The sequence below is a fragment of the Mesoplodon bidens genome (genome assembly GCF_964165515.1).
Source record: "Mesoplodon bidens genome assembly, chromosome: 8".
NCBI lineage: Eukaryota > Metazoa > Chordata > Mammalia > Artiodactyla > Ziphiidae > Mesoplodon > Mesoplodon bidens.
The window spans coordinates 21,973,786-21,999,767 of NC_138165.1; the positions used below are offsets into that span (position 1 = coordinate 21,973,786).

At 40.0% G+C, this 25,982-nt stretch overlaps 2 protein-coding genes across 2 annotated transcripts in view; both read left to right on the forward strand.

Annotated features, from left to right (window-relative positions):
* PDE11A (phosphodiesterase 11A) overlaps positions 1–3,045 on the forward strand; it is a 454,637-nt gene extending 451,592 nt beyond the window's left edge. The window contains exon 20 of the mRNA XM_081242289.1: positions 2,666–3,045. Coding sequence (XP_081098415.1) covers positions 2,666–2,824 — 159 coding nt within the window. The 3' untranslated portion in view covers positions 2,825–3,045. The remainder of the gene's footprint in view (positions 1–2,665) is intronic.
* A 9,169-nt stretch (positions 3,046–12,214) lies between these two features.
* On the forward strand, positions 12,215–15,037 carry LOC308621606 (intraflagellar transport protein 70A). The gene has a single exon (XM_081242256.1). It carries the CDS (start codon positions 12,412–12,414, stop codon positions 14,410–14,412), a length of 2,001 nt encoding a protein of 666 aa, XP_081098382.1. The 5' UTR covers positions 12,215–12,411; the 3' UTR covers positions 14,413–15,037.
* The last annotated feature ends 10,945 nt before the right edge of the window (positions 15,038–25,982 follow it).

Genomic DNA, 25,982 nt, shown 5'->3' on the forward strand with positions numbered 1-25,982 from the left:
CAACATTCTAAAATCAGAACAAAGAGTAAACCGACACCCCCAGCCAGGGAGGTAGTGAGTTCCCTGCCTCCGGACGTGTTTAAACACTGAATGGTCACACCACGGGGATGTCACAGAAGAGACTCAGCATCCTGTGGTGGATGGTGCCACACTCATAACCTTTAGAGTCCCTCTGTGTGTACAGGGAGAGTGGGCAGATGGGTGATGTGTCCCCTTTCTCTTTTGCTAAGAGAAGAGTTAGTCCAACGAGACAGAGACCAGTAGCATTTGCACAGAACTCATCGGGTGTCACTCGCTGATGAGAAGTTTGTAGGAATACGCATATCTTTCTAAACACTGGGAGCAATTCTCTTGCTGATGGTACATTGCACGTAATCACCGTAAACCTTGGAATTTAGGTTTGTGGATAATCCCTTGCCTTCCTAATATTCTAATAGCTCCATATTCTTCCAGCTAACTGCATTTATATAACAAATTTATAGTGTAAGAATAATTCTTCGAGATTCTTGCTACCTTTGCCTAGAACCAGCACCTGACTAGAGGAAAACGATATTCCAGTGTGGCAATTCTGTGTTTAAGGAGAATATGAAATAAAGAGAAGAAGGAATTCTGAGAAATAATGTACCCCTCCCGAAAGAATTTTTTTATTCAACACAAAGAAAGCAAGACAGAGAACAAAGAGCTAGATAAAGGAAAGCAATCTGTTTGGGGCTAAGCCAAATAAACTTAAATAGTTTAAGGAATAAATCGGTGGAGTAATTCGAATCATGGGCAGGTGCTATGAACGTAATTTAGTAAACGCTCGGGAACCTGCCAAGGAAGAGAAAAATGTGTTGCTTCTGAGATCATTCCCAGCAGCTTCATAAAAGAAAACTGATTACAGGAATTTAATAAGTAAAACAGAGCCAGAACTATAGTAATCAAATGAGTTTTTAATTACATTTCATGCAGAAAAAAATTCCAATTTGTGCTCCTGGGATTAAAAAAAAAATAAGTTCTAGAGAAATGCTTTTGTGGCAGGAAAATAATGTAAACACTAATTTCCATAGGAATTATAGTAGTCAGTTTAATTAAAAGGCTTGATCAGAGCGAAGAGGAGTCAGTGCCAAACTATACTAAAAACCATGGCATTCGTCGCCACCTCTTACACTATTGTCTAAATAAAAACACTGCATTGAGCAGAACACAGGCACCTGCATTTTTCTCATGGATGTAAAGGGGATTTTGATCACTGCCTGAATTATTATGTTGCTGTGATTTATTATCATATGGAATAACAAATACATCTGATTTCAAATTAGACGTTGTTGCTTGGTGTGATAAACATCGCTTATAAAAGCGAGAACATGCTGTGTTTAAGGGACACGAGTGTGAGAGGACACCGCCACGGTGGAGCGCTCGCCGCTCAACAGGATCCCTGCGTATTTCTGGGCTTTCAACCCCCCACTTACCTTATATCTAGTTACACTTCACTTGTATCCCTGAAACTCCCCAGAGCAGAGGGTTATTTGAGGGGATACTTCAGGTCCTCCTAACAGGTGGTTTGCAGTCATGCTTAGGGGATTCCATCCTCAACAGAAAGAGCTATTATTCTTCCTGTTGGAGGACTTCGCTCTGGAGTACCCGCTAACTACGGGTCCGGCTTGGAGAAGGCTTTTCAGGAGGTGTCCTGCAACCACGGTGGTTTAGTCACCGGTCACCTTTTGTTCCCCTTGTGATGAATGAGACACACCTGCAGGGTGTCTCCATGGGGCTGGATGCTGACCCAAGGCATTAAGCGGGACCATTACCTTTCCAGGGGCTAAAGCCCCGCAGCCCCGTGATCCCTGTTTCATTCATTGCTTTGTTCCCTCAGAGGAGTGATCCACATTTTGTGAGGCTGAAAGTTTGTACCATTTGGGAGTTGGGGACCCTTTTTAAAAAATAACACAAAATTAAGTGCAAAAAAGGAATATTTAGAAGGGTCTCCTAAAAGTGAGGACCCTGAATCCTGAGCTTCCTTAGCCTTGTGGTCAGTCGGCCTCCAGCCCCACCCTACATTTTCTCTCCCTCCTCTCTCCTGCACCCCTCCACCTGTCCCTCTCTTCCACACCCTTTTTCTTTTCTCTCGTGTCTATTTCCATGCATATTCTCATGGTGATCTGTACATTTAGCACAGTCCCCAGATCCTGTGCTTTAAAAATGAGCTCCTCTCATCTCAGGATTTTACCTGGCCTTTCTCATTCACGTGAGTCCACCCAGAGTCATCTTTGGTGGAGCAAATGGTAGGTTTATTTTTGTAAAAATTTCAGTTCCTGATCTGTTGAGAGCTGGAGCCCTCCCTAGCAGGCAAAGATACACATACGAGTAGACCGTGTGAGCTGCGTATTTTGTTTCCTGTTTGATGTGAATTTAAAACAGGATCATAATCAACTTGGCTGGGACCGACCCCCTGGAGGAGTACACAGACATCTGTCTTATTTTTTCATTTTCTATATAAGCTCTGTTAATACAACACAGTGGTGCTAAGTGCATATTTACTTCTTATAAATAGCTCATGTTTACCAAAATAATCATCACTTTCATTTCTTACAGCCAGTTGCCATTCTCCTCACAGCTGAAAGCTAGAAAATCATGGCAGTGACTCCGGTTCCTCTCTCCCCCACCTGTTTTTGTTGTATTTTAGGCATTGGTGAAGGTCAATGTGAAACTGAAGCCGATGCTGGATTCGGTAGCTGCCAACAGAAGTAAGTGGGAAGAGCTGCACCAGAAAAGGCTGCTCATCTCTTCGGCTGCCTCTGCCCGCTCTGTCAATCTCATGGTGACAGGAGATGACAGAGACTAACGCCCCAGGTCAGCCATGGCTGTGAAATGACCGCGTCCTCAAGAGCCAGCTTCGGTCCCACCACAGCATTCTTTTGTTCCTTTAAGCTCAAACAGACATAAAGTCTCAGGGTTGTGCTGGGAAGCATGCCTGGGCTTTCACCTTGCAGTGTGGTGCCAGCAGAAAGGACAGAGGAGGAGGTGGGGCAGGGAGCACATGCCCCAGGATGCTCACCTCTCCCTGAGGCACACACATGGGCTGAGACGAAGATTCTGGGCAGCGGGCCACTTGGGTCCAGGACCTGAGGACGGTTGGCCCTGCTCACTCTGAGCCGAGGGGACGTTGAACAGTGAAGGCGTCATTAGCGCTGCTTCATGTTGTGTATGGCTGTTCTGTTTGTTACAAGCCAAACAACGTCTGCTTTTGCTTCCTCTCCTGAGCTCCCCCTTCTGTGCCAGACTGTCCCAAGAATCCCCATTGGTATTCTGTGGAGATACCTTATTTTTAATCCTAAAGCTTCTTAATGATGGATGAGAGCCTTTAGAATTGCCTACCTAAAAGAGAAACTATATTTTCCTTACAAAAACCAGCCATTCCCAGTTTTCCCCTAAAAAGGTCTATAGTAGGAAGACAGCAAATGTGTTTGTCTGATTGACGTTTAGACAAGATTCATAACATTGTATTGGGATTGTGGTCCCCTTTTTCAGTTTTTTAATTCAGCCTTCATTGTAGACCAAGTCTTCTCCCAGAAGGAATGGATTAATAGACTTAAATTAAAGTAAGGGTGAAGGGAAATCTATAGGTGGATTTGACGCAAATGACACATGAACATTCAGAACTATTTCCAACAGTGAGACATTTCACAGGACACAGCAGAGCCACGGAGAATAATCACTGACTACCTGTCGCTCTCCTAGTGATGACTTTCAGTATAAAATGTAAGGTTACTACCAGTGCCAACCTAAAGCCAAATGGAAAGGTCCCCAATTTTGGATTTTTTTCCTTAAGTGTAAGATATAATGCTTGAAAGGTTAAGAAACAACAGTCTAGTCAGAGAACAGATACTCTATAGAAAGCTAGGTTTATAGTAGATAAGAATAAGCTATATTAAATAGATGCAATGACTAGAAAGCTGAGAGACTGAGGACACGGTATGCCTTACCCAAAGAACGCTGGGCCAGAAGCTACACTTGTACCCTAGGTTTGTCACTATTCACTGGATGGCTTTAGACAAGTCACTTAACTTCTCCCAGCCTTTCTCCTCATTTGTCAAATGAGATTACACTAGGAAATTACTTTCAAACATGATTTAACCTTAGAACTCTTTGTTCAAATAAATCTTACAAAGAATCCCCAAGACATAAAATATCTAAAAGCCCAAGTCCTCAGTTTGAAGCTGGGTTGGGAGAGCCAGAGCCCCTACAAATCCTCATTTCTTTGATTACATACCTAGTAGCCCATAATCGGGCTCTGAGGAGTTTGAAAATCTCTGGACCAGATGAACCTTGAAGTCCATTCCAGCTCTAAAAAAATCTAAAATTTACAAACCATTTTTGTTCTTGTTGTTGCTCGTCAGTGACAGTTATTAACTTTACTACTCAAAGAAACAGGGGCCAAGTTCCACCAAGGACATTTTTTTCCTGGTGCATAGTAGACATCTGGGAAATGTTTAAAGAATGGGTAAATTAAAGTACCAAAACAGAAGTAAGGGAAGAGCAGGTACCCATGGGGAAGAAGGAAGATTCTATATAGCCAGAAATAGAATAAAAGAAAATTATAAATCAGGCAAATGGGGGGAAGAGAAGGAGGAGAGGGAAAAAGAGGAGGAGGAGGGGAAGCAAAAGAAAACAACTAACAAGGAAGAGATGGCGACCGAGGCAGGTGGTAAGAGAACTGATAAAGGGAAGGTGAACATCAATCCAAACAAAGAAAAATGGCATGTCTTACCAAAAAAATGAGGGTACAGAATCCTATCATCAATTGCGTAGAAAAGAGAGATACTTGAGCAGGGAGGGGGTTGACAAAAGAGAGAAGGAAGGAGTAGGAACCCTAAAAGATAATGTTCCCAGCTACCTTTTACAGCTGTCTCTGCGGGGAAGACTGGAGAAACTAGAGGAGAAAATGAATGCAGGAAAAATTGCCTCCACAGAGCAGGTAAGAGGAGCTTGTTCAGATTTATGGATTTTATTAAGCCAGTTTTCTGAATCACTCTGCTATAAAGGAAAACAGCTTCTGCCGGGCTGTCTCCCTCCTTCAGGTGAGGAACAAAGTGGGGGTGGAGGTAGGGACAGACCCTGGTCGTGTGTCTGCAGCTCAGAAGCACTGCAGGTGTTTCTAGCTATTGTGTCACATCATGTTTATATCACAAGTGGGAATTGAAAATCAGTCCATGTGAGGCAGAGATGAACCCACATCTGTCATCCTCCCCAACGATAAATAAATAAATAGCCCAGACAGACGGATGCCAGTGTCTCTAGAGTAAAATTTGAAAGCATGTGCTTTATGATAAAACTAGACCCAGGGTCCAATGGAGACTGCAGGTAGCTACACGCACTGTGGCTACCCTGAACGTTGATGCTGCATATTGCTAAGGGGAATGTAATTTATAGCACAAACCCTACGGCTTCCACTAAGGTTGAGTTTTCCTCTCATTTTCTTGCCTTTTTATTGGCTTCACTGCATGGTTGCCAATAGCAACACCCACTGGTAGCAAGAGCAGCTCAACACCATTGCAATCTGCCATACAGTGGAGCCCTGACAATGTCAACCATCAATCAAGCAGCTCTTTGTAATTGCCTCCATCTATTTCTCCTGTCTCGAGATATCTTTCCTATTGGGGGTCAAAATTCAGAAACTGCTGACTAATGCCCCGGTCTGTTCCTCCACAACCATGAAACAGTAGAAAAGAGGGTAGCAGCCTCCCTGGTGCCAACAACCCAGAGTGTTAGAGGTTGAACTCTTGGGCATTTGAGGTATTTTTAATCCCTTTTCTAATGTGTAACTTTCCACGAATTTGGGGTATGTGTGGTTACCCATATAATCTGCTTTTCCAAAATAGAGAAATTTTCCCAATCCTTATTATTGTTTACTTCCTATTGGAGGAAGGCATTTGAAATGTGAGCCTTCTTATAAAACCTACAACTGACCAGGTTATGTGCGCTTCCTCAGGTCTCTTGGCATTAATGGTTGAAATGACTTCATCCTACTTCCTCCACGAAGTGTATTTTTTTCAGGCAGGCTATTTATAATTTTATTAGTCAGTATGTGGATAATACATGCACAACCTCCAATGTAGCTGGCAATCCCAGCCAGGAGGGATGGCTTGGCAAACTGTAAAGGGCACTACCCCAGTGCACAGTGGATGGGGCTCCCCGAAGCCTGGCCATCGGCCAGACCTGTTATCTTGGGACTCTCAGGTCTCAGGTTTTCCCCTTATAAAATAAAAGCACTGACTTTTATTCAGTTCATTTCAGCACCAAAGGACTAAGCTGTATTTAACTTTAAAAAATTGTTCCACATAACTGTCTTATTCACTCTTCTCAAAAAAGATAGGAGCAAAGAGGTCATCTCCTCACTAAAGACAAAAAGTTACATATATGGAGTAGATATAAAAACAACCTTATCGGGCCTCCCTGGTGGCGCAGTGGTTGAGAGTCCGCCTGCCGATGCAGGGGATACGGGTTCGTGCCCCGGTCTGGGAGGATCCCATATGCCGCGGAGCGGCTGGGCCCGTGAGCCATGGCCTCTGGGCCTGCGCGTCCGGAGCCTGTGCTCCGCAACGGGAGAGGCCACAACAGTGAGAGGCCCGCATACCGCAAAAAGAAAAAAAAAAAAAAAAAAAAAAAAAAACAACCTTATCACAGATATGTCTGAGCCTGCCTCTAGTGATCACGAAAGACATGGTTATAGGTACAAAAATATACCCTTTTATTTCATAAAGGACAACTTTAGATTACCTCATATCATAGATATCCCATAAATGGTAGTCAGTTTAATTTACAATTTATAAAGTGAGTCAAAAGAAGTTAAAATTGCATGTGTGCTTTCTGTTTCTAAAATCTAAGCTGTCTACACATTTCCAGGTATTTTATATTTGCATACACATTGGGTTGTGATGGAATTAATCTTTAAAATTTTGTTAGTGAAATAACATTATCTAATATTAATGCTACAAGAATTCAGTTGCTTTTTCATGTATCAAAATTTATCATATTTGATCCAGTTACCTGAAGTCATTAAACAGAGTCTGCTCAATTTACTTTGTGGTAGAATTATTTTAAAATCCATTTCTCCTGCTGACTCTTAATGAATTGCACAAAGATAAAATACAGTTTCATCCCCATTAATAGTGTGAAAAACTCCTCTCAAGCAGGACAGAAATCTAAATATATTAAGGGAAGATTTACATCTAAAGAAAAATGTTTTGGCTGGAAATAAACACTCATAAAGGATTCATTAAAGCAAAAGAGCAAAACCTAATTTGAGACCCTAAAAACTCTGGCAATGCCAGTGAAGTTTCATTGTCTGCTTCAGAATAACAGTCTCTGAAACTGTTGTTCTGCTGCAGGCTTTAAAGAACTCCCAAAACTCAAATGTCATAGGAAATTTAAAGGTTGGGTCTGACTACAAGAAGGCCAAAATTTCATAAGTTTCGTAAGTGAGCAATAATAGAATAAAACACATAGATGGCAGAAATAAAGTGGTGTGTCTGGGGAATTTCATGTTGAGTACTTGGATTTAACAATGCCTGAGGTCCTGCTTACGTCGCTTGTGTACCTTTTCCTCAGCTGGTAATTTGGTGTTGTACATCTTTTCTAATTTAATTTTGAATGTTCTTGCATATTTAGTCCATCTCTCAACAGTGCTAAAGATAAGTTATTTATCTGTGTAGCATATCTCTACCAATGTCATTGAATGTATACACTGGCACAGAAATATGTTTGTTTTATTAAGTAAATGAAGTATTTGCTATAAAAAAAATGTGTTATTTCAGGCCACCATTTACCTTTGTGTTCATTTGCTGTGTGTGTATGTCTGTGTTTAGAATCTCGATTATTTTTTTCTTTAGATTTAGATTAAATCATATTTAGATGAATTTTAAAAAACACAAACAGCATTGTATGGAAACAGGAGTTTTGGCTAATCTCATTCCCTTGGTGAAAAATGCTTTTGCCATTTTATTTTGATGTACAATCACCTAAAAAGGATCCCCTACTGATTTGCTTCCTAATTATTATTGTCTTACACAAAAGAAGGGAAATAGGTCTTCAACTGAGTTGTCTGACGTCACTCCATTTGTGTAGATTTCCCAAGTTTAGGTGTCATTATAAGAATACTACATTATAGACTGCCCATTTCACAAGCATCTAATCCATGATTTTGAAACTGCTTTAAGAGACCTAAATATCTTTGTTTTTAATAAAATGCTTAAAGTTTAACTAAAGCTCTGGAATAATCTTTATTTCTCTTAGGAAGGACGATTTAAGGACTGAACGAGGCAAGCATGCATCCGAATACCTACGATTTAAATTTTGACTGTCAATTTAGCCCATTAACCTTGTCCTGATCTGTGATGTTTGCCTGTGTGAGAGGGATAGTGGGACAGCCCTGTCCACGGAGCATTTTAAAGATGACAAAAGGTTCTTTGAATTATTGAGGTTTTTCTGGAGGGATAAGAGTCTGCAGCTCAATGCAGACGGGTTCCTGTGTCTGTTACAGATTGCTCAAATTTGTGTGGGCAATTACACAGGGGGATCTCATGGATGCAGGGCCTCCAGCCACTGACGCCATACAATTACACAACGGCTTCGGTGCTTAAACTTTAAAATTCTTACACCATTGTGCCTGTTCATTAGAACTGCAGCAAATGATCCAAAGCCAATTCAAATGACTGGAGAGGAGGTGCTCAGGGCGAGAGGGAAGAGGTGCAGTGTGGCCCCTACTGGCCAGCTTAAGCAATCACCAACCCCCCGTGCTGAGGAGACCACAGGCTTCTTTGTGCTTTTCAGTCCATGCTTTTCAAGTGAGGCCAACAGTTAAAATTACCTAATTCGCAGAAGGGCTGTGAGGATTAATGAGGGAAGTTAGGCAAAGCAGGACCTGGTCCTGGTACAGAAAGTCCTGCATAAACACAGGGGCTTAAGAGTAGCTCTTTGTTTGGATGGTTGATTGATTTCTTTAAATGTCAATATCCACAGTCCTGCCTTCTCTGGTAATTCCATTTATAAACCATGTTATTGTGCTCTTCCTAACAAGTTAATTTAGGTAATAACACCACAAGCCCCCATATACAAGCTACTTGATTTTTTTTAAAGATATCCAAGAAGGAAATTTAATTAAAATATTAATAAAGCTGGAACTGCCAGTGAAAGGAGAATTCATAATGAGGTTAAATGTCTTACCACCTGAGCATAAATGTTCCCAAATGTTGATTTGGTATACAATTTTTCCAAGACTCTTAAAAGGTTAAACAGATGCTCCTAAAAGTCAATCAGTTACATTACCAATTTGACACTAATTTATTCTTTCTGCCTTCTTTATGGTGGAAGATTGGAGGGGTGGGAAGGAAGAAGCAAGGGGACTGAACTACCAAACTGGCCATCCTGAAGAAAATGGCCTAGAATGAAAGGGAAGAGAAATAACAGCTGGAAAATGGTTTTGCAGAAGGTCTTTCTTTAGCAAGGAAATTGTCTGACCGCAGCTGTGGTTGTTGAGATGTTCATAAATTACCAATGTTTACCAACAGGAAGTGATTACATTTAGAGGATAAATAAGAAAACATAACTTCCAACTAGTTTTAAAAGAGAATGTCAAATAGATTATACATATAAATAGATTATGGAATTTGGTCATCTCACATTTTGACAGGCAGAAACATAAGCATGTTAAGAACTTTTAGCTCCTATACATTTTGCCCGAATGGAATTCTTCTACATGGTAAAAATGCCTCCCTTTATGCAGCAAAATCCACCCTGAGCCCAACACTGCTTTCCTAAAGTCTAATTCCTTTCAATAAGGCACTAAATCTTTTTATTGCAACCACAAAATTCTTTCTTATTGCTAGAAATGGTACACTAACTTTTTTGATACATGCTCCGGCTTTCCAAGATTCTGTTGGAAACAAAATGATCCTTTATGACATTTTATAATAGTCCACCCCATTTACTGCTTTCCAGAATTTCTATCATTAATTAAAGGGCCTTCTTTCACCATCCCCCTCCCCAAAAAACCCTAATCTATTCCCCAACTGCCTGCCATAGACTAAATAAAAGTCAGTCTACCACAGCAGCAGGGACGGTCATGCCAATTTCACAGCGTGATTTGTGCACTCATTTCATTTTGAAAACGACCCTGCCCTCCATCTGTCTAAGCCGAATGTCCTGCTTTTTCCAAGCCAGGCCTCAGGAGCAGCAGCACATGAAATAAGGAGGAAGGCACAGAACGTCTCCCTCCTGCCCGCTTCAGCAGCCACACTCACAGACACAAAGAGGGGGACCTCAACTGATGCCTGTAGGGACTGGAGAAATATGGGGGACAGCAGAGATTCCTTCTATTCTGCTTACATTCCCAAGAAGCCATTTGAAGGTGAATGCTTTCATGGTGCGAATACAACTCTGAAAATCAGACTGATAGACTCAAGATATAAAAGGCAATTTCCCATTTCCATGTTCTGTCATGTTACCTTGATCTACAATAGCACCTCACCCAAAGTATCAGGTCATACATAAGGATTTTAAAATACTGAGCCTGAGTTTCCAAGAGACAAGTGCAGTCAGGCAGCCATAAAGGTGAAGATCCTCCCCCAGCCACCTACCCACTCCCCAATTACTGAGCAGCACTAGCAAGCATCCCTCAACCCACATACCTCCCTGAGTTGAAGGCCTTAAAAGAGTGCACCCAGAGATCAGGTTGAAAGAAGCCTCGGAAGAGAGTTCTGGTGTACCCCATCAGCTGCTTTCTCTGGGGATCTCAGGTGGGCCAGAATGCCACTCAACCCATCTGAAATGGGTACAGTTTGTCCCTTTCTCAGTATTCATGAAGTGGAAGGTTCCTTGTCTGGTCCCACCCAGAAGGACAGACCTCTGTCAATTTCTCAGCAGGGAAGACTGAATGAGTATATAAAGTCAGTTGCTTTATGATACAAGCAATCACATGCCTGCAGAAGTCCCCTGCCAGCTATACTGGGTAACTAGGAACTATACCACCCCCACTAGTTATTTCCTAACACCTGCTCACAGCTGCAAATCAGATCTGGAAGTTCAAATTTCTACTGCCCACACCAAGTTGGTTCGTTGTTTTAATGGAGGAAAAAAAGACACTAATGTTCCAGAATACAATGTGGCAGCAAACACTGGGCTTTTACAAACTCATCTATAGGGAAAAAATGGAATAGGTTACAAGCAGTCACTATTTCCTACTGAAACTATCTGCTGGATATCATGGCTCTGCTGCTACCTAGCTGTGTGGTCTTGAGCAAATTATTTAAAACTTCCTAGTGCACAGATTCCATATCTGTAATATACAGATCACACGGTGGTCATTAAGATTAGAAATAATCTTAATGTGTAAATTGTCTTAGGGCCATACAATATGGTTGCTGTTGGCTCTGGAATTTATACATAGAAAAGATGTTATGGGCAGCAAAAGGACTTGCATTGAAGCCTTTAAGTATATAGCAAAGACATGATTTTATTCGTACGCCGTTTATCTTAAATACTAGATAGTCCAAGGCAGATCATGGACAACCAATGGAGATACAGGGAGATCAAGGAAGACTGATTTCTTATTTGTAGTGAAAGTTGGAGGGCCAGGCCAATAGATATGGCCAAGATTAAACGCCAACATCTGTTCAGTAATAACTGTTTGGGGTGAGGGGGGAACACCTGGATCTAAAATTAAACGTCTCCCAATACCAGATAATATTTACAAAACCATTTCCCATCGTTAATTTGTGGAAACGACAAAGATAAGAACTATTATTACCCTCTGCATTTATGTCTTAGAAAGTGTGCCCTCAAGGCAGCTTAAAAAGAGAAGCTACTCTAATTCCAGGAGAATGCCAAATAGATATTCCACCTTTTCCTTCCCATAAAAATACAAAAACAAACCGCGAAACGACGCCATTAGTATGTATTGCAAAGTGTATAAGGCTAAAAAAGAAAGGGATTTCAGACCGCAAATCTTTCTTCCCCGCGCCAGAGACAGGTGACACAGCAGGCAGCCAGCAACTCTCAATCAACCTCAACACTAAAGAAAGGCAAGTGAAACCTCATCTCCCCGCAACCGAGGGTCTGTCCCGCAGAGACTACGCCTCCCAGAATGCAGCGCGGCCACGTCCTGACGTCGGCGCCATCGGACCTGTGCATGCCGGGAAGTAGAGTTTCCGTTTCTGAACTGCCACGAGGCTTTTCATCTCTCTTGCTGGACTCACGACCTTCGCAGCCCAGAGTCTTCGAGGGCCAATACAGTAGTTTAATGATTCACCTCAGTGATTCCTTTATATTCCTTACGGAGTTTTTCCGTTGCAAAGCAATATCCGGACAAGCAGCCTTCCGTTTCCGGTTGGCATGTTGCCGTGGTAACTGGGACGCACAGCGGCGGAGAAGGTTATGGCGGGGCTGGGCGGTGCGCCCATCCCCGACGGGGAGTTCACCGCGGTCGTGTACCGGCTCATTCGGGATGCCCGCTACGCCGAGGCCGTGCAGCTGCTGGGCGGAGAGCTCCAGCGGAGCCCGAGGAGCCGCGCCGGCCTGTCGCTGCTGGGCTACTGCTACTACCGCCTGCAGGAGTTCGCGCTGGCCGCCGAGTGCTATGAGCAGCTGGGCCAGCTGCACCCGGAGCTGGAGCAGTACCGCCTGTACCAGGCCCAGGCCCTGTACAAGGCCTGCCTTTACCCAGAGGCCACCCGCGTCGCCTTCCTCCTCCTGGACAACCCCGCCTACCACAATCGGGTCCTCCGTCTCCAAGCCGCGATCAAGTACAGCGAGGGCGATCTGCCCGGGGCCAGGAGCCTGGTGGAGCAGCTACTGAGTGGGGAAGGAGGAGGAGAAGACAGCGGGGGCGAGAACGAGCTCGATGGCCAGGTCAACCTGGGCTGTTTGCTCTACAAGGAGGGACATTATGAAGCCGCGTGTTCCAAGTTCTCTGCTGCCTTACAGGCTTCGGGCTACCGGCCTGACCTTTCCTACAACCTGGCTTTGGCCTATTACAGCAGCCGGCAGTATGCATCCGCGCTGAAGCATATCGCCGACATTATTGAGCATGGCATCCGCCAGCACCCAGAGCTGGGTGTGGGCATGACCACTGAGGGCATTGATGTTCGGAGTGTTGGCAACACCTTAGTCCTTCACCAGACTGCTCTGGTGGAAGCCTTCAACCTTAAGGCCGCCATAGAATACCAACTGAGAAACTATGAGGTGGCCCAGGAAACCCTCACGGATATGCCTCCGAGGGCAGAGGAAGAGTTAGACCCTGTGACCCTGCACAACCAGGCGCTAATGAACATGGATGCCAGGCCTACAGAAGGGTTTGAGAAGCTACAGTTTTTGCTCCAACAGAATCCCTTTCCCCCAGAGACCTTTGGCAACCTGTTGCTGCTCTACTGTAAATATGAGTATTTTGACCTGGCAGCAGATGTCCTGGCAGAGAATGCCCATTTGACTTACAAGTTCCTCACACCCTATCTCTATGACTTCTTGGATGCCATGATTACTTGCCAGACAGCTCCTGAAGAGGCTTTCATTAAGCTTGATGGGCTAGCAGGGATGCTGACTGAACAGCTCCGGAGACTCACCAAACAAGTGCAGGAAGCAAGACACAATAGAGATGATGAAGCTGTCAAAAAAGCAGTGAATGAATATGATGACACCCTTGAGAAGTATATTCCTGTGCTGATGGCCCAGGCCAAAATCTACTGGAACCTTGAAAATTATCCAGTGGTGGAAAAGATCTTCCGCAAATCTGTGGAATTCTGTAATGACCATGATGTGTGGAAGCTGAATGTGGCTCATGTTCTGTTCATGCAGGAAAACAAATACAAAGAAGCCATAGGTTTTTATGAGCCCATAGTCAAGAAGCATTATGACAACATCCTGAATGTCAGTGCTATTGTGCTGGCTAACCTGTGTGTTTCATATATTATGACAAGTCAAAACGAAGAAGCCGAGGAGTTGATGAGGAAGATTGAAAAGGAGGAAGAGCAGCTCTCCTATGAGGACCCAGATAAGAAAATCTACCATCTCTGCATTGTGAATCTGGTGATAGGGACGCTCTATTGTGCCAAAGGAAATTATGACTTTGGTATTTCTCGGGTTATCAAAAGCTTGGAACCTTATAATAAAAAACTGGGAACTGATACCTGGTATTATGCCAAAAGATGCTTCCTGTCATTACTAGAAAACATGTCAAAACACATGATTGTGCTTCGTGACAGTGTTATTCAAGAATGTGTCCAGTTTCTAGAACATTGTGAACTTTATGGCAGGAACATACCTGCTGTTATTGAACAACCCCTGGAAGAAGAAAGAATGCATATTGGAAAGAATACAGTCACTTATGAATCCAGACAATTAAAAGCTTTGATTTATGAGATTATAGGTTGGAATATATAGTAATGTCTAATAATGGCTTTTATCAAAATGGCTCTGTTAACTATACATATTTGCAACTCTTTTATCTGTGTTTGTCCTTTGGCATCTTCACATTTGTTATACGTTGAAATTTGTACTTTAAAATTATAATTAAAATTATTTTGATGTATCTTTTGAGAAACCTCACAAAAGAATTATAATAAAAAGAACTTGAACCCTAGAAGGATTTATGAAAAATTCAAAAATGAATGGGGAAATGTGTCTAATAGTATTTGTAATGCCTATGTTCTCTCTCCTTTGTATCTTTTGTGTTTTGCTATATCCTGAAAAAATCCTGCATGAGAAGATTATATCATCCAGAGACGAGGCACTATCAAGTCCAGAACTTTGTTAATGTACAGAACATCTGGACATTAGTAATAGGGTTTCACATTATACTTCAACAATTTACCCTTAAGTAACACTAACTGGTAATGCATACATTTTGCATAGATTTTAGTATGTCTTGGCAGAATTTTCCAATACAATTGAAATGCTTTATCTAACAAAAATTCCTTATGTTCTAAATTTTTTTTTAATCTGTAAGATTCAGTAGGAAATCTTGTGCCATAGTAAAACTATGGTGCTATAGTGTGGAGACAATAAACAGTTGACAAATTTCCATGGTTTTCTTTTGTCCATTTGTGAATAATTTGAATATATAATCTTACTCTTTTCATAATTGATCTTTAACAGTTCCCTTAGAACTCGGTTCTTAATTCTTGTTTCTACTTAAGACACATTAATACTGAACTTTGCTTTTATGTTGTAGCCTATTGGAAAAGGAAAAATATTCTACGCTATTCCAATGACCCTATCAAACTCTCCTACTCATACCATAGAATGGTATCAATGGATTCTGAAAACTTATCTGTTAGATTCATAATGCCAGTTTCATAGTCAAAACTCAATAGTGTTTGGGGGTTCTCACTGTGAACCCCACTCATTCTGCATAGACATTTAATTTTCTATAAGCTACAGGAGCTTTACTGTTTGTTTCCCCAGCCCCTTACACCTTTGCTCATCATAAAAGTAACTGCCGGGCTTCCCTGGTGGTGCAGTGGTTGAGAGTCCGCCTGCCGATGCAGGGGACACGGGTTCGTGCCCCAGTCCGGGAAGATCCCACATGCCGCGGAGCGGCTGGGCCCGTGAGCCATGGCCGTTGGGCCTGCACGTCCGGAGCCTGTGCTCCGCAACGGGAGAGGCCACAACAGTGAGAGGCCCACACATCGCAAAAAAAAAAAAAAAAAAAAAGTAACTGCCATGCTCACTTGATCTGGTTTAGGAAAAGTCAAAAGCATTAGGTTGAATCATACTAAATTGCTGATTTTGAAAGTTTTCAGCCTATAAAAATAGCAATTCCCATGGATCAACCTAATAGCCCTCGATGAACAGTAGGAATTCCTGCTATAATAATTTTCTTTTTCTTTCACAGAGGAAACAGCTAGATAGGTACCCAGATAAAGCATGCTGAGAATAATTCTTCTGTAGCATGACATCTTTGGGTACTGAAATTCTATCGTAATCTGTAAGAATTTGGCTCATAGTGACTTCTACTTCATGGGCTGGAATTTATGTCATCTTTTAGTCTGTTATCCGAGCTGGTACCATTTATCTAGTTGATGGTGATGGTCTCATATTTGGAAGGAAACTCTGAAGGGATTATTAAATGAATTAATATGCTGTACATTGGAGGAAATTTTCCATTTGCTTAAGAAGTATAGAAAACATAGAGTGTCCTCACTCAAGTAAAGGACTCCTTTCCAAACCTAGTGGTTCCTTCTATTACAAATTAACTTCTGGAGCATGTAAAGAAAAATATATTTTACAGTTTTGGTTTTCCTGTTGGCATGTTAACTGGGATGCACACTCAACACACCTGATGTTACTGAACAACCCCTGGAAGAAGAAAGAATGCATATTGGAAAGAATAGAGTCACAGTTGAATCCAGACAGTTAAAAGCTTTGATTCATGAGATTATAGGTTGGAATATGTAGTAATGTAGTAATGTCTGATAATGGCTTTTATCTAAATAGCTTCGTTACTCCCATTTCACACATTTAAAAAATCTATATCCTTGACAACTTTACAGTTGTTACATTTGAACTTTGTACACTTAAAATTATAATAACAAATATTATTTGATGAACTTTTCCATTTTTTTAAGAAGAGTAGGGAGCATGCAGTATGAGCTAAATCACTTTTGCATTCTCTCTGCCAGTAACAGTCACCAGGTCTTGCCCCCAAGCAACAATTGCTAGAGTGACATCTTTGTATAAGCAAGTAACCGTAAATAGCAGTTTCTATTCTACTTTAGGCTGTAGAAAAGGGTGTGGCATGAGCCAAAGAACTGCTAAAGTGGGTATGTTTGCATTCATCTGGTGACCAATATGTAATGGTCCATGGCTGGACCATTTCTCAATCAGCAAATAAATATAGGTTCATTGCGCCATCTCAGGATAGACTGTGCTGTCCAATAAGACCAATTCTCACTTTAATTTTTGCCTCCACTCCATTTTTTAGTCCTTCAAGTTTCTGGGTCTCAGCAAAGTTGAGTTTGGACCCTGGCCTAAGCTCTTTTAGAAGTAGAAGTATTGAATGAGAATTGGGTTTTTTTTCAGGTATGAAGTTTGGTCCATGACTTCATTTTTCTTCCATAATTGGGTTGTTTGGTTAGTCTTAAGTTTTATAATCAAAATTTCCCTTCATATTCCACGTTCTATTTTGCAGAATTGTTGTGCCTCCTTGTGAATACTAACAAATATCAAGTGTGGACACTTTGTGATGTGTTCAGTATAGGTGAAAATGAGCACCGAACTGATAATGAAAAGACTGAGGTATGAGTTCCAGACTTTCCAAAATTAAGTTTTAGGACTTAAGAAATTCATTTACCCTTGAGATCCCAATCATTCGAACTACTAGATGCTCTTCACAGTTACTTCTGGCTATAACATCTGATCCTGTATAAGTCATATAGAAGAAAGTTGCCCTCTTTTACGACCTGAATATATGAACAAGTCACTCAGGAACACAATACATATTTGTATTATAAATGAATGTTTTCTGGTATTTTGACTTATGACAGTAAACGTTAACACCTCAGGTAGATGTTTGTTGTTATTGTTGGATGCTATAACATTTTGACTACTACTAAGAAATTTGCATTTCTGTCTTTTTTTTCACTTGGAGATTTGCTTACAGCTCTAGCTATGAATGTACTATAAGGCAGTCCTCATTCTCTGCTATGGTTGTGCATAAATCAAGAATTTTGTAAATATTTAGAAATTAATTCTCTTAACTTCCCTCTTTTAGTTTATCTACTAATGTCTATTTGTTGGGGATGGGGAGATGTGATTTTAATTCTTCCCCAAGATGATATACAAAAAATGATACATAAATGATATATACTCCAGGAGTTTTATTAACAGGCTATTATAATATGCATTTTTTAAATCAATTATTCTTGAAATAATCAGAGTCTCTCCTACCCCTGAAGGCCTCCAGCTGCAGAGAGGAACACTGAGGTGAAGAGGAAACGGAGCTTTAGCTATGTGATTTACTTCACAGCCCACCTTGGATCCCCTTCATGTCCAAATCTCAGTAGTTAATCGAAGGTCTGCTGCCATTAACAGAACAGCAGTAATGGATAACAGATGCCAGAGCTACTTCTGTAACAACTCATTCAATCAAGTCATCAGTCCTCACACCCTTGTTGTATTTAATACAAGGAGGTCATGCAGACTTTCCAAAAGGACAAAGCCACAATGAGCAGGAAGACAATTTCCAGTTTATAAAGCTCTTTTTGGAGCTTTTTTTTTTTTTTTGCCTTCAAAAGGTCTATTTAGGAGGTGGTAGTGTTTACTGCTACAGAATGTATCACAAGATAAGAAATGACAAATCTCTCTCCCTTACCACACCCCGCCTTTCCTTTTTCTTTTTATCTTTTATTTTCTCCCTTTTGTCAATTACAGGGCCACTTTTCTGATAGCTGGCAGGTGAAACCACAAGCAGGTATAAAATATGCATACCAACGTTTTAGCGATAAGTGTCAGGTAAGCTAGCACTATGATTATCAAGGTGACTTTATAAACCATTTAACCATGCATCTTTGCAAACTGAAATCACATTTATCAATAAAAAGTGACTCTCAAATTAGTAAAGCCAGAAGAAAATTTTGAAAGGAATCACTAAAAGCACTGAGGATCTGTATATTTTGTAGAACACAGTGAGCTTTATTTGTATCCTTGTAGTAATTCCTATACTTTCTTTTAAACTCTCTTTGACCTCAACAGAAAAACAGTGACTGAAAAAGATGTACAATATTTTTATTATTTAAAATGTTCCATGACATGGGGAATTAATTATACTCTGAATTCTAGTGTATACTTGCTTTTCTGCATCCATAATCATATTTATATTGAACATTTTTTATATCATGTATAATGTGGTCTTGTTTTAATATTATCTTGGTAGGAGGCTGTGTGTGGGCAGTTTGAGGAGATTATTTTATATCTGAATCCCCCTATTAATTGAGGTTCTTTTGGCTGTTTAATTAAATCACCTCCCTTGGATTTGGGCCAAGATTGATCCATCACATACTGAAATCTTGTCTACAACAAAATATGTACATAATAGAAAAGGAATTGCCTTCATAGGGAAAAAATATTAGAAAATAGAGTTCTATACATATTTCTATCATGAAAAATAAGCATTTGTTAAAGTAGGACCAGCCAATAACTTGATTGTGAATATTATTAGGTGAACATGTACACTGAGTCCAAGTCCTTGTCCAAAAGTGAAATTTGCACATATTTGTGAAATTAAGCACATCATTGTCAATGACTGGATACCTCAGTTCAAAAGAGCAAATGGCTAAAATTGCACTGTGCTAACAGGATCCAAGTAAGCTATGTGAGCAAGCATTTATTGCTATTATTATTTTGTTTCCAGTTATTTTATTACAAGAGGCAAATGCATAAGATAAAAGACACATGACTAAAGGTTTCACCAGCACTCATGGCAACTGCTCTAAAAAGTATGTCCACAGAGCGTCCACAGACTCTTGAAAAGCTTGTCAAGACTCACCAGGAGATTACTGGCTGGTTAGTACTTCTGTCTCTGCTGCATATAGGTGAGAGGCTATTCTGAGAAGACTCAACCTCTTGGTCCCAGTTATTCCAAATTTGCCAAAGCCATCTCCTATAATTTATGCACTTCATATACAGAAAGGAGAATATATACTTTGGAGACTAGAAGACATTTAGTTCATCTTTAAGTCAGGAAATACAGTGTATATATATCTCAAGAGATGGTCATACCCTAACACTGTAAAGCAAAAGCTTCAGGAATCAAATCATAACAGAAACACATTGTTTTTCACAGAACTAAAACAAAAAATTTTTAATTTATATGGAAACACAAAAGACCCCGAATAGCCAAAGCAATCCTGAGAAAGAAAAACAGAACTGGAGGAATCAGACTCCCTGACTTCAGGCTATACTACAAAGCTACAGTAATCAAGACAGTATGGTACTGGCACAAAAACAGAAATATAGATCAATGGAACAGGGTAAAAAGCCCAGAAATAAACCCATACACCTATGGTCAATTAATCTATGACAAAGGAGGCAAGACTATACAATGGAGAAAAGACGGTCTCTTCAATAAGTGGTGCTGGGAAAAATGGACAACTACATATAAAAGAATGAAACTAGAACATTCTCTAACACCATACATAAAAATAAACTCAAAATGGATCATACACCTAAATGCAAGGCTGGACACTATAAAACTCTTAGAGTGAAACATACGCAGAACACTCTTTTGCATAAATCGCAGCAATATCTTTTTTGATTCACCTCTTACAGTAATGAAAATAAAAACAAAAATAAACAAATGGGACCTAATTAAACTTAAAAGCTTCTGCACAGCAAAGGAAACCATCAACAAAATGAAAAGACTACCTACAGAATGGGAGAAAATATTTGCAAACAAAGTGACCAGCAACAGACTAATCTCTGAACAGCTCACGCAGTTCTATGTCAAAAAAGAAACAACCCAATCCAAAAATGGGCAGAAAATCTAAATAGACATTTCTCCAAAAGAGACATACAGATGGCCAAGAAGCACATGAAAGAATGCTCAACATCATTAATCATTAGAGAAATGCAAATCAAAACTACCATGAGGTATCAACTCACACCGATCAGAATGGCCATCATCAAAAAGTCTACAAACAATAAATGCTGGAGAGGGTGTGGAGAAAAGGGAACCCTCCTACACTGTTGGTGAGAATGTAAATTTGTACAACCACTATGGAGAACAGTATGGAGGTTCCTTAAAAAACTAAAAATAGAACTACCATATGATCCAGCACTCCCACTCCTGGGCATTTATCCGGAGAAAACCATAATCTAAAAAGATACATACACCCCAGTGTTCACTGCAGCATTATTTACAATAGCCAAGACATGGAAGCAACCTAAATGTCCATCAACAGAGGAATGGATAAAGACGATGTGGTACATATATACAATGGAATATTACTCAGCCATAAAAAAGAATGAAATAATGCCATTTGCAGCAACATGGATGGATCTAGAGATTATCATACTAAGTGAAGTCAGACAGAGAAAGACAAATATCATATGATATCACTCATATGTGGAATCTAATTTTAAAATGATACCAATGAACCTATTCACAAAACAGAAACAGACCTACAGATATCGAAAACAAACTTATGGTTACCAAAGGGGAAACGTGGCGGTGTGTGTGGGGGGCGGTTTATAAATCAGGAGCTTGGGATGAACATACACACACTACTATATATAAGATAGATAAGCAACAAGGACCTGCTGTATAGCACAGGGAACTCTATTCAATATTCTGTGACAATCTATACGGGAAAGTAATCTAAAAAAGAATGAATATATGTTTATGTATAACTGAATCACTTTGCTGTACACCTGACACTAACACAACATTGTAAATCAACTATACTCCAATTTTAAAAAAAAGAAACACATTGCTAAAAAGAATTCTGTTACAAGGAAATACCTGATACCCACATATGCAAAGGAATGCCATTATTTTGTGCGTTTACAAGAAAAAGTAGTTAGTAGAGCATTTTCGTTTCCAGGTCTTTTGTTTTTGTACCGATTCATTACGTATAAACTGTTTCAACAGAATGCCAAAGAATGGTCATGAGCTATACATGATCTGACCAAGATGTTGAGAGTAGTTACTAGCCCCTTTCAGAAATTAGGGAGACTTTCTGACAATGTATATGAGATTTATAATGAAATGACTGGCAAAACTGTAAAATTATTCTGGAAATAATAGTGTGGAATATAAAATGGAAAACCATAAATGCATTCTTCTGCAGTATTTGTAAATATGACTTAAATAGATTCTTTAAGTTACAAGTTGGGTATTATGGGAATGGGAAGTTTCTTGAAGGGCTGCTGAGAAAGTTTTCTTCATCTCCTAAAAAAAAAAAAGAAGGATGTAAGAAGGACTCCTTCTCTGTGTATTGTTGATCTGAATCTGCTACCGCCATCTTAGGACCATGACAGAAACCAGTCTAAGGGTGAAAGTGACTTTGAAGATGTCAAAGAAAAAGAAAGAACTTGAGTCTTTGATGACATCTTTGAGCCATTGTAATAGCTATCCTAGAGCCTGACCTACTTCTGGGTCTCCTTCAAAATGGAAAAATAAAATATCTTATTGTTTAAACTTATTTGAGCCAGATTTCTCTGTTACTTGTGTCTAAAAGCACCCAGACCACACTCATCATATTTAGGTCATACATTTTGAGTGTTGTCCAGGAAGCGATGAATTTTTATGCAAATCCCTGTTAGTCACCCAGTCTTCCTTGAGATCCAGTGCCAATTCTTAGGTACCAGTGAACAGGACAAAGTTAGTTGACCTTTGTAAAGACATTGCCTGAAACCTTGACTTCATTAGTATTAACTGCTCATTCCAGCCTTTTGAAATTGCAGTGGCTACTCGTGAAAGTGGGTGTACCTTCGTATTCTTGGGTGAACGTTCACTTATGTACAAGTAAATAAGAATTGTTTTGCCCCACCCAAATGAACTGCCTTAAGTCTAAGGCTTGCTCACTGCTTTCTAGCAAAATCATAATGTGTATAGTGACTCATCCAAAAAACATATTCCTCAATTTCAGAATTTCCTCCACATTCATGTAAGACTGTTTCAGTAAAAGCACAATAATAATAGAAGAATAAAGATGAAAATGGGAACTACAGCAGTATTTATTCATGAACAGTAAACCTAAGTGTTAAAGTGAGGCAACCTCATCTTTTCTCCGGTGAGAAATGCTAATCTATGTACTGCACTATTTCAGCTTTGGCCCTTTCCAGTCATAAACCTGGTTATATAGGAATAACTTCATGAAAAATAAGTACTTTAGTTCTTGATAATCCCCACCAGCTCTGCATTCCACCTATCAGGCCCAACTTATTCTGAGCTGTTGGCTGATACCAGTTCTGTACAAGAAAGACGAAAAAAATTCAAATTCAAACCGGATAGTCCCTATCACATCCGGGGATTGGGACAGTTGATTTATTCATACAATCTCTTTAAACATCTACCAGGAGAGGTTCTAAGACAGAATTTATTGCCTCCGCCTGCCATCCTTGGGCCTACAAAAAGCAAAGCAAAATCCTTCTATGAAATCTGAAACTCCAGTCACTGATTTCCTGGCTGATGTCATTTCAAAGGCATGGTATATCCCTGTGATAGCTGCAGCGGAAATCTGCCTCTCTATAGGGTTTCCATCTGTTTGCCATCAGAAAGAACCTCTTTGGGGAGCCACAGTAAATGGAGAGCACCCACTCCTCCCCAGGGGTCCCAGAGTCTTGCATTAGTGTTTTTAAAATCAACTGTTGTTAGGATTGAAGTTGCTTAAACTTTCCCAGAATAAGAAAGCATTGCTGTAACTTTAGTTTTAATTTATGTTTGGCTTATCATGGACTGTTCAGTAAAAATTTTCCATATGATCCTGAAACTACTATGCAAATATTACCAAAATGAAAATCTGATCACTGACATTCTTTCCTTTGGGAGAAGAGTTTTCTACATAACTTTCTGCACTTCTTATTATAAAACAGCTTGAATTTGGAGCAACTCCTTCTGAGCTTAAAAATATAAATATTTTGTGTCAAAAGGCTATTTATTCACTTCTCATTAAGGGTCAACAGAGATGATACAATAGGTTAAAGCAGAGAAAACAGATTATAATGACAAGAAATTTCAAAACTGATCTTTTTCAGATCAGCTTCAATACAGATAATCCACTGTAAATAATGAGAGTTCATACTGGTACCAAGGTATAACTAACTGCGAATTGAGTGTATTCATCCAGCAATAAATGCATAATGGTCCCCTTTATTCCTGAAAAAAACAAAGCTTCAATTAATTCCACAGGAATGTTTAATAAAGGAAAAGATTTCATGAAGATCAACCTTTATCTCATCTCCATTCTCCCCTACAGGTATTAGAGCTTTCACAGTGCCTGAACAAAAACAGACTCTCCAGTATATTCCTCAAGGAATCATTTATTAAATGTGTTTTTATAAATTGGACTTTCTGTGTTTATGTGCCATTTCCTCACAGAAGGCTAACTATAAGGATGAAATAGAAATAACATCACTTTTCAGTATCCCTCAAGCCCCAATTCCTAGAAAAAGACAAGAATACAAAGGTCTTTTTATTCATTCTGTCAAATACCAGTTTGTTTCAATATGGTTTCCTGGAGTTCAATATCAAATGAGGCACAGTCCCCAGTGGGCCGTAGAGAGGGAAAGTTTTCCTCACCTCCCTCGGGAAAAGGAAATGTGAATATTGAACTAAAAGACTGTGAAAGAATGGAAAGGGGATGAAGGAAGACTTCAAGACAGAGGGTAAGGCACGAGGGAGAGACCAGGTGAAGAAAGGCAATAAACAACTTGCCTTTAATGGAAAGATGAAATTACGGCTACTATATTTACATGACTTAAACATGAGATATATTTACCTCAGTATTTTCTGAAGCACGATAAATGCACAAGGTAATTAAATGAGACGAATTTATTTTGCACACAAAAGAACATTGTTTAACAGCCATGCACTCATTTTACTGCATGCATGTTCACACACACACACAAGACACATTAAACCTGAAATTTCATGCATTCTATTGCATAGGATGAGGCTAAAATAAAAAATTACTTGATTGAAAAGTATTAAATACTAAGACACTTAGTACTTGGCTGTGGCAAGAAGCATGTGACTTGGATGACTACAATTTAGGAAACTTTGGTTTAGCAAATGGAGAACAGAATTTCGTGTGAGGGTGAGAGAACCCCACTCTTCTCTGAGCAGAAGTGGGATTTTTACCCATTTTTGACTCAGTAAGTATTTGTCAAGTGTCTTCTATTTTCAGAAAGCTAACTTCACATTTTAATACAGAGATTTTTGCCACCTACTGTGAACATTTCCTCGGAAAAATCTTACTAACAAATTTATGAGAAAACAGTTTAAAATTTTCTAGATCCACATTTCCTTGTCTGAAAAGCTGATATTTTTAGACTAGCCATTTCTTCACGTTTTCTTGCCATTCTGATCTGTTCTGATCCTATGACTTTTTTTTCTTTTTTTCCATTTCTCACGAACCTAACAAGTTCTGATTTTTTGGTGGATGATGGATCCTACCAGTAGAGGGGGCCTCACTCGGCTTGAAAAGTATTCTGAAAGGCTGAAGGGATGGTTTACTCCAAAAGAGGATAGCTCATCCGTTTGTCTGCTTAACACCCTGTCACTTTTCTCCAAGTCACTAATTTTAAAATGAGACCACTGGTCTAGTGGACATACTGTCACAATCCAGTTTGAGATCCAGTCTTCAGATCTCCTAAGGATCTGGTGAGCCAGGGTTCAACACATCTTGCTAAAAGCTAAAATAGTGAATGTTCTAATTGTTACCACGCTTTTCATTATGTGTGTTCTGCACTGACTAGGCAGGGGTCCAGTTGTGTTCACTTCAAGTAGGATTCAAAGTTTTAGAGCTAGAAGGATTTTTAAGAGCATCTGTTCCAACCCCCTCGAATCACAAATGAGGGATAGACATTCAAAGAACTTATGCTCCACTGAAAGACACTAGTGTGGAAATAGTACTGTTCAGCTTTTATTTTTAAAAAGTCATTTGCAGCTGTTTAGTCCTGACTGCCCCCTAGGAGCTGTGTGGCAGGTTATTTAATGTCTGGGCCTCAGTTTCCTTTTCTGTAAAATAAAGGCACAGGACCAGTAACTGCTAAGATCACTTCAGTTCTATTTTATTAGGCTCTCTGCCTCTAAATGATTACTGCTTTTGCTTCTATTTGCAGGCAATTCTAAGGCTTCTTGTTTGCTTTATTGTTCATTCATCTCCTTTAAGTTTATACATGTGTTTTACCTTTATGAGTATAGAAGGGATTAAAATTCAACTACACCAGAACAAAAAGCTATAACTCCGTTACGAATGCAACAATCAAAAAAATATATATAATCCAGG

What these genes read in the sequence shown, in the direction of transcription:
- LOC308621606 (XM_081242256.1), top strand. Translation starts at nt 12,412, where the DNA reads ATGGCGGGGCTGGGCGGTGCGCCCATCCCCGACGGGGAGTTCACCGCG.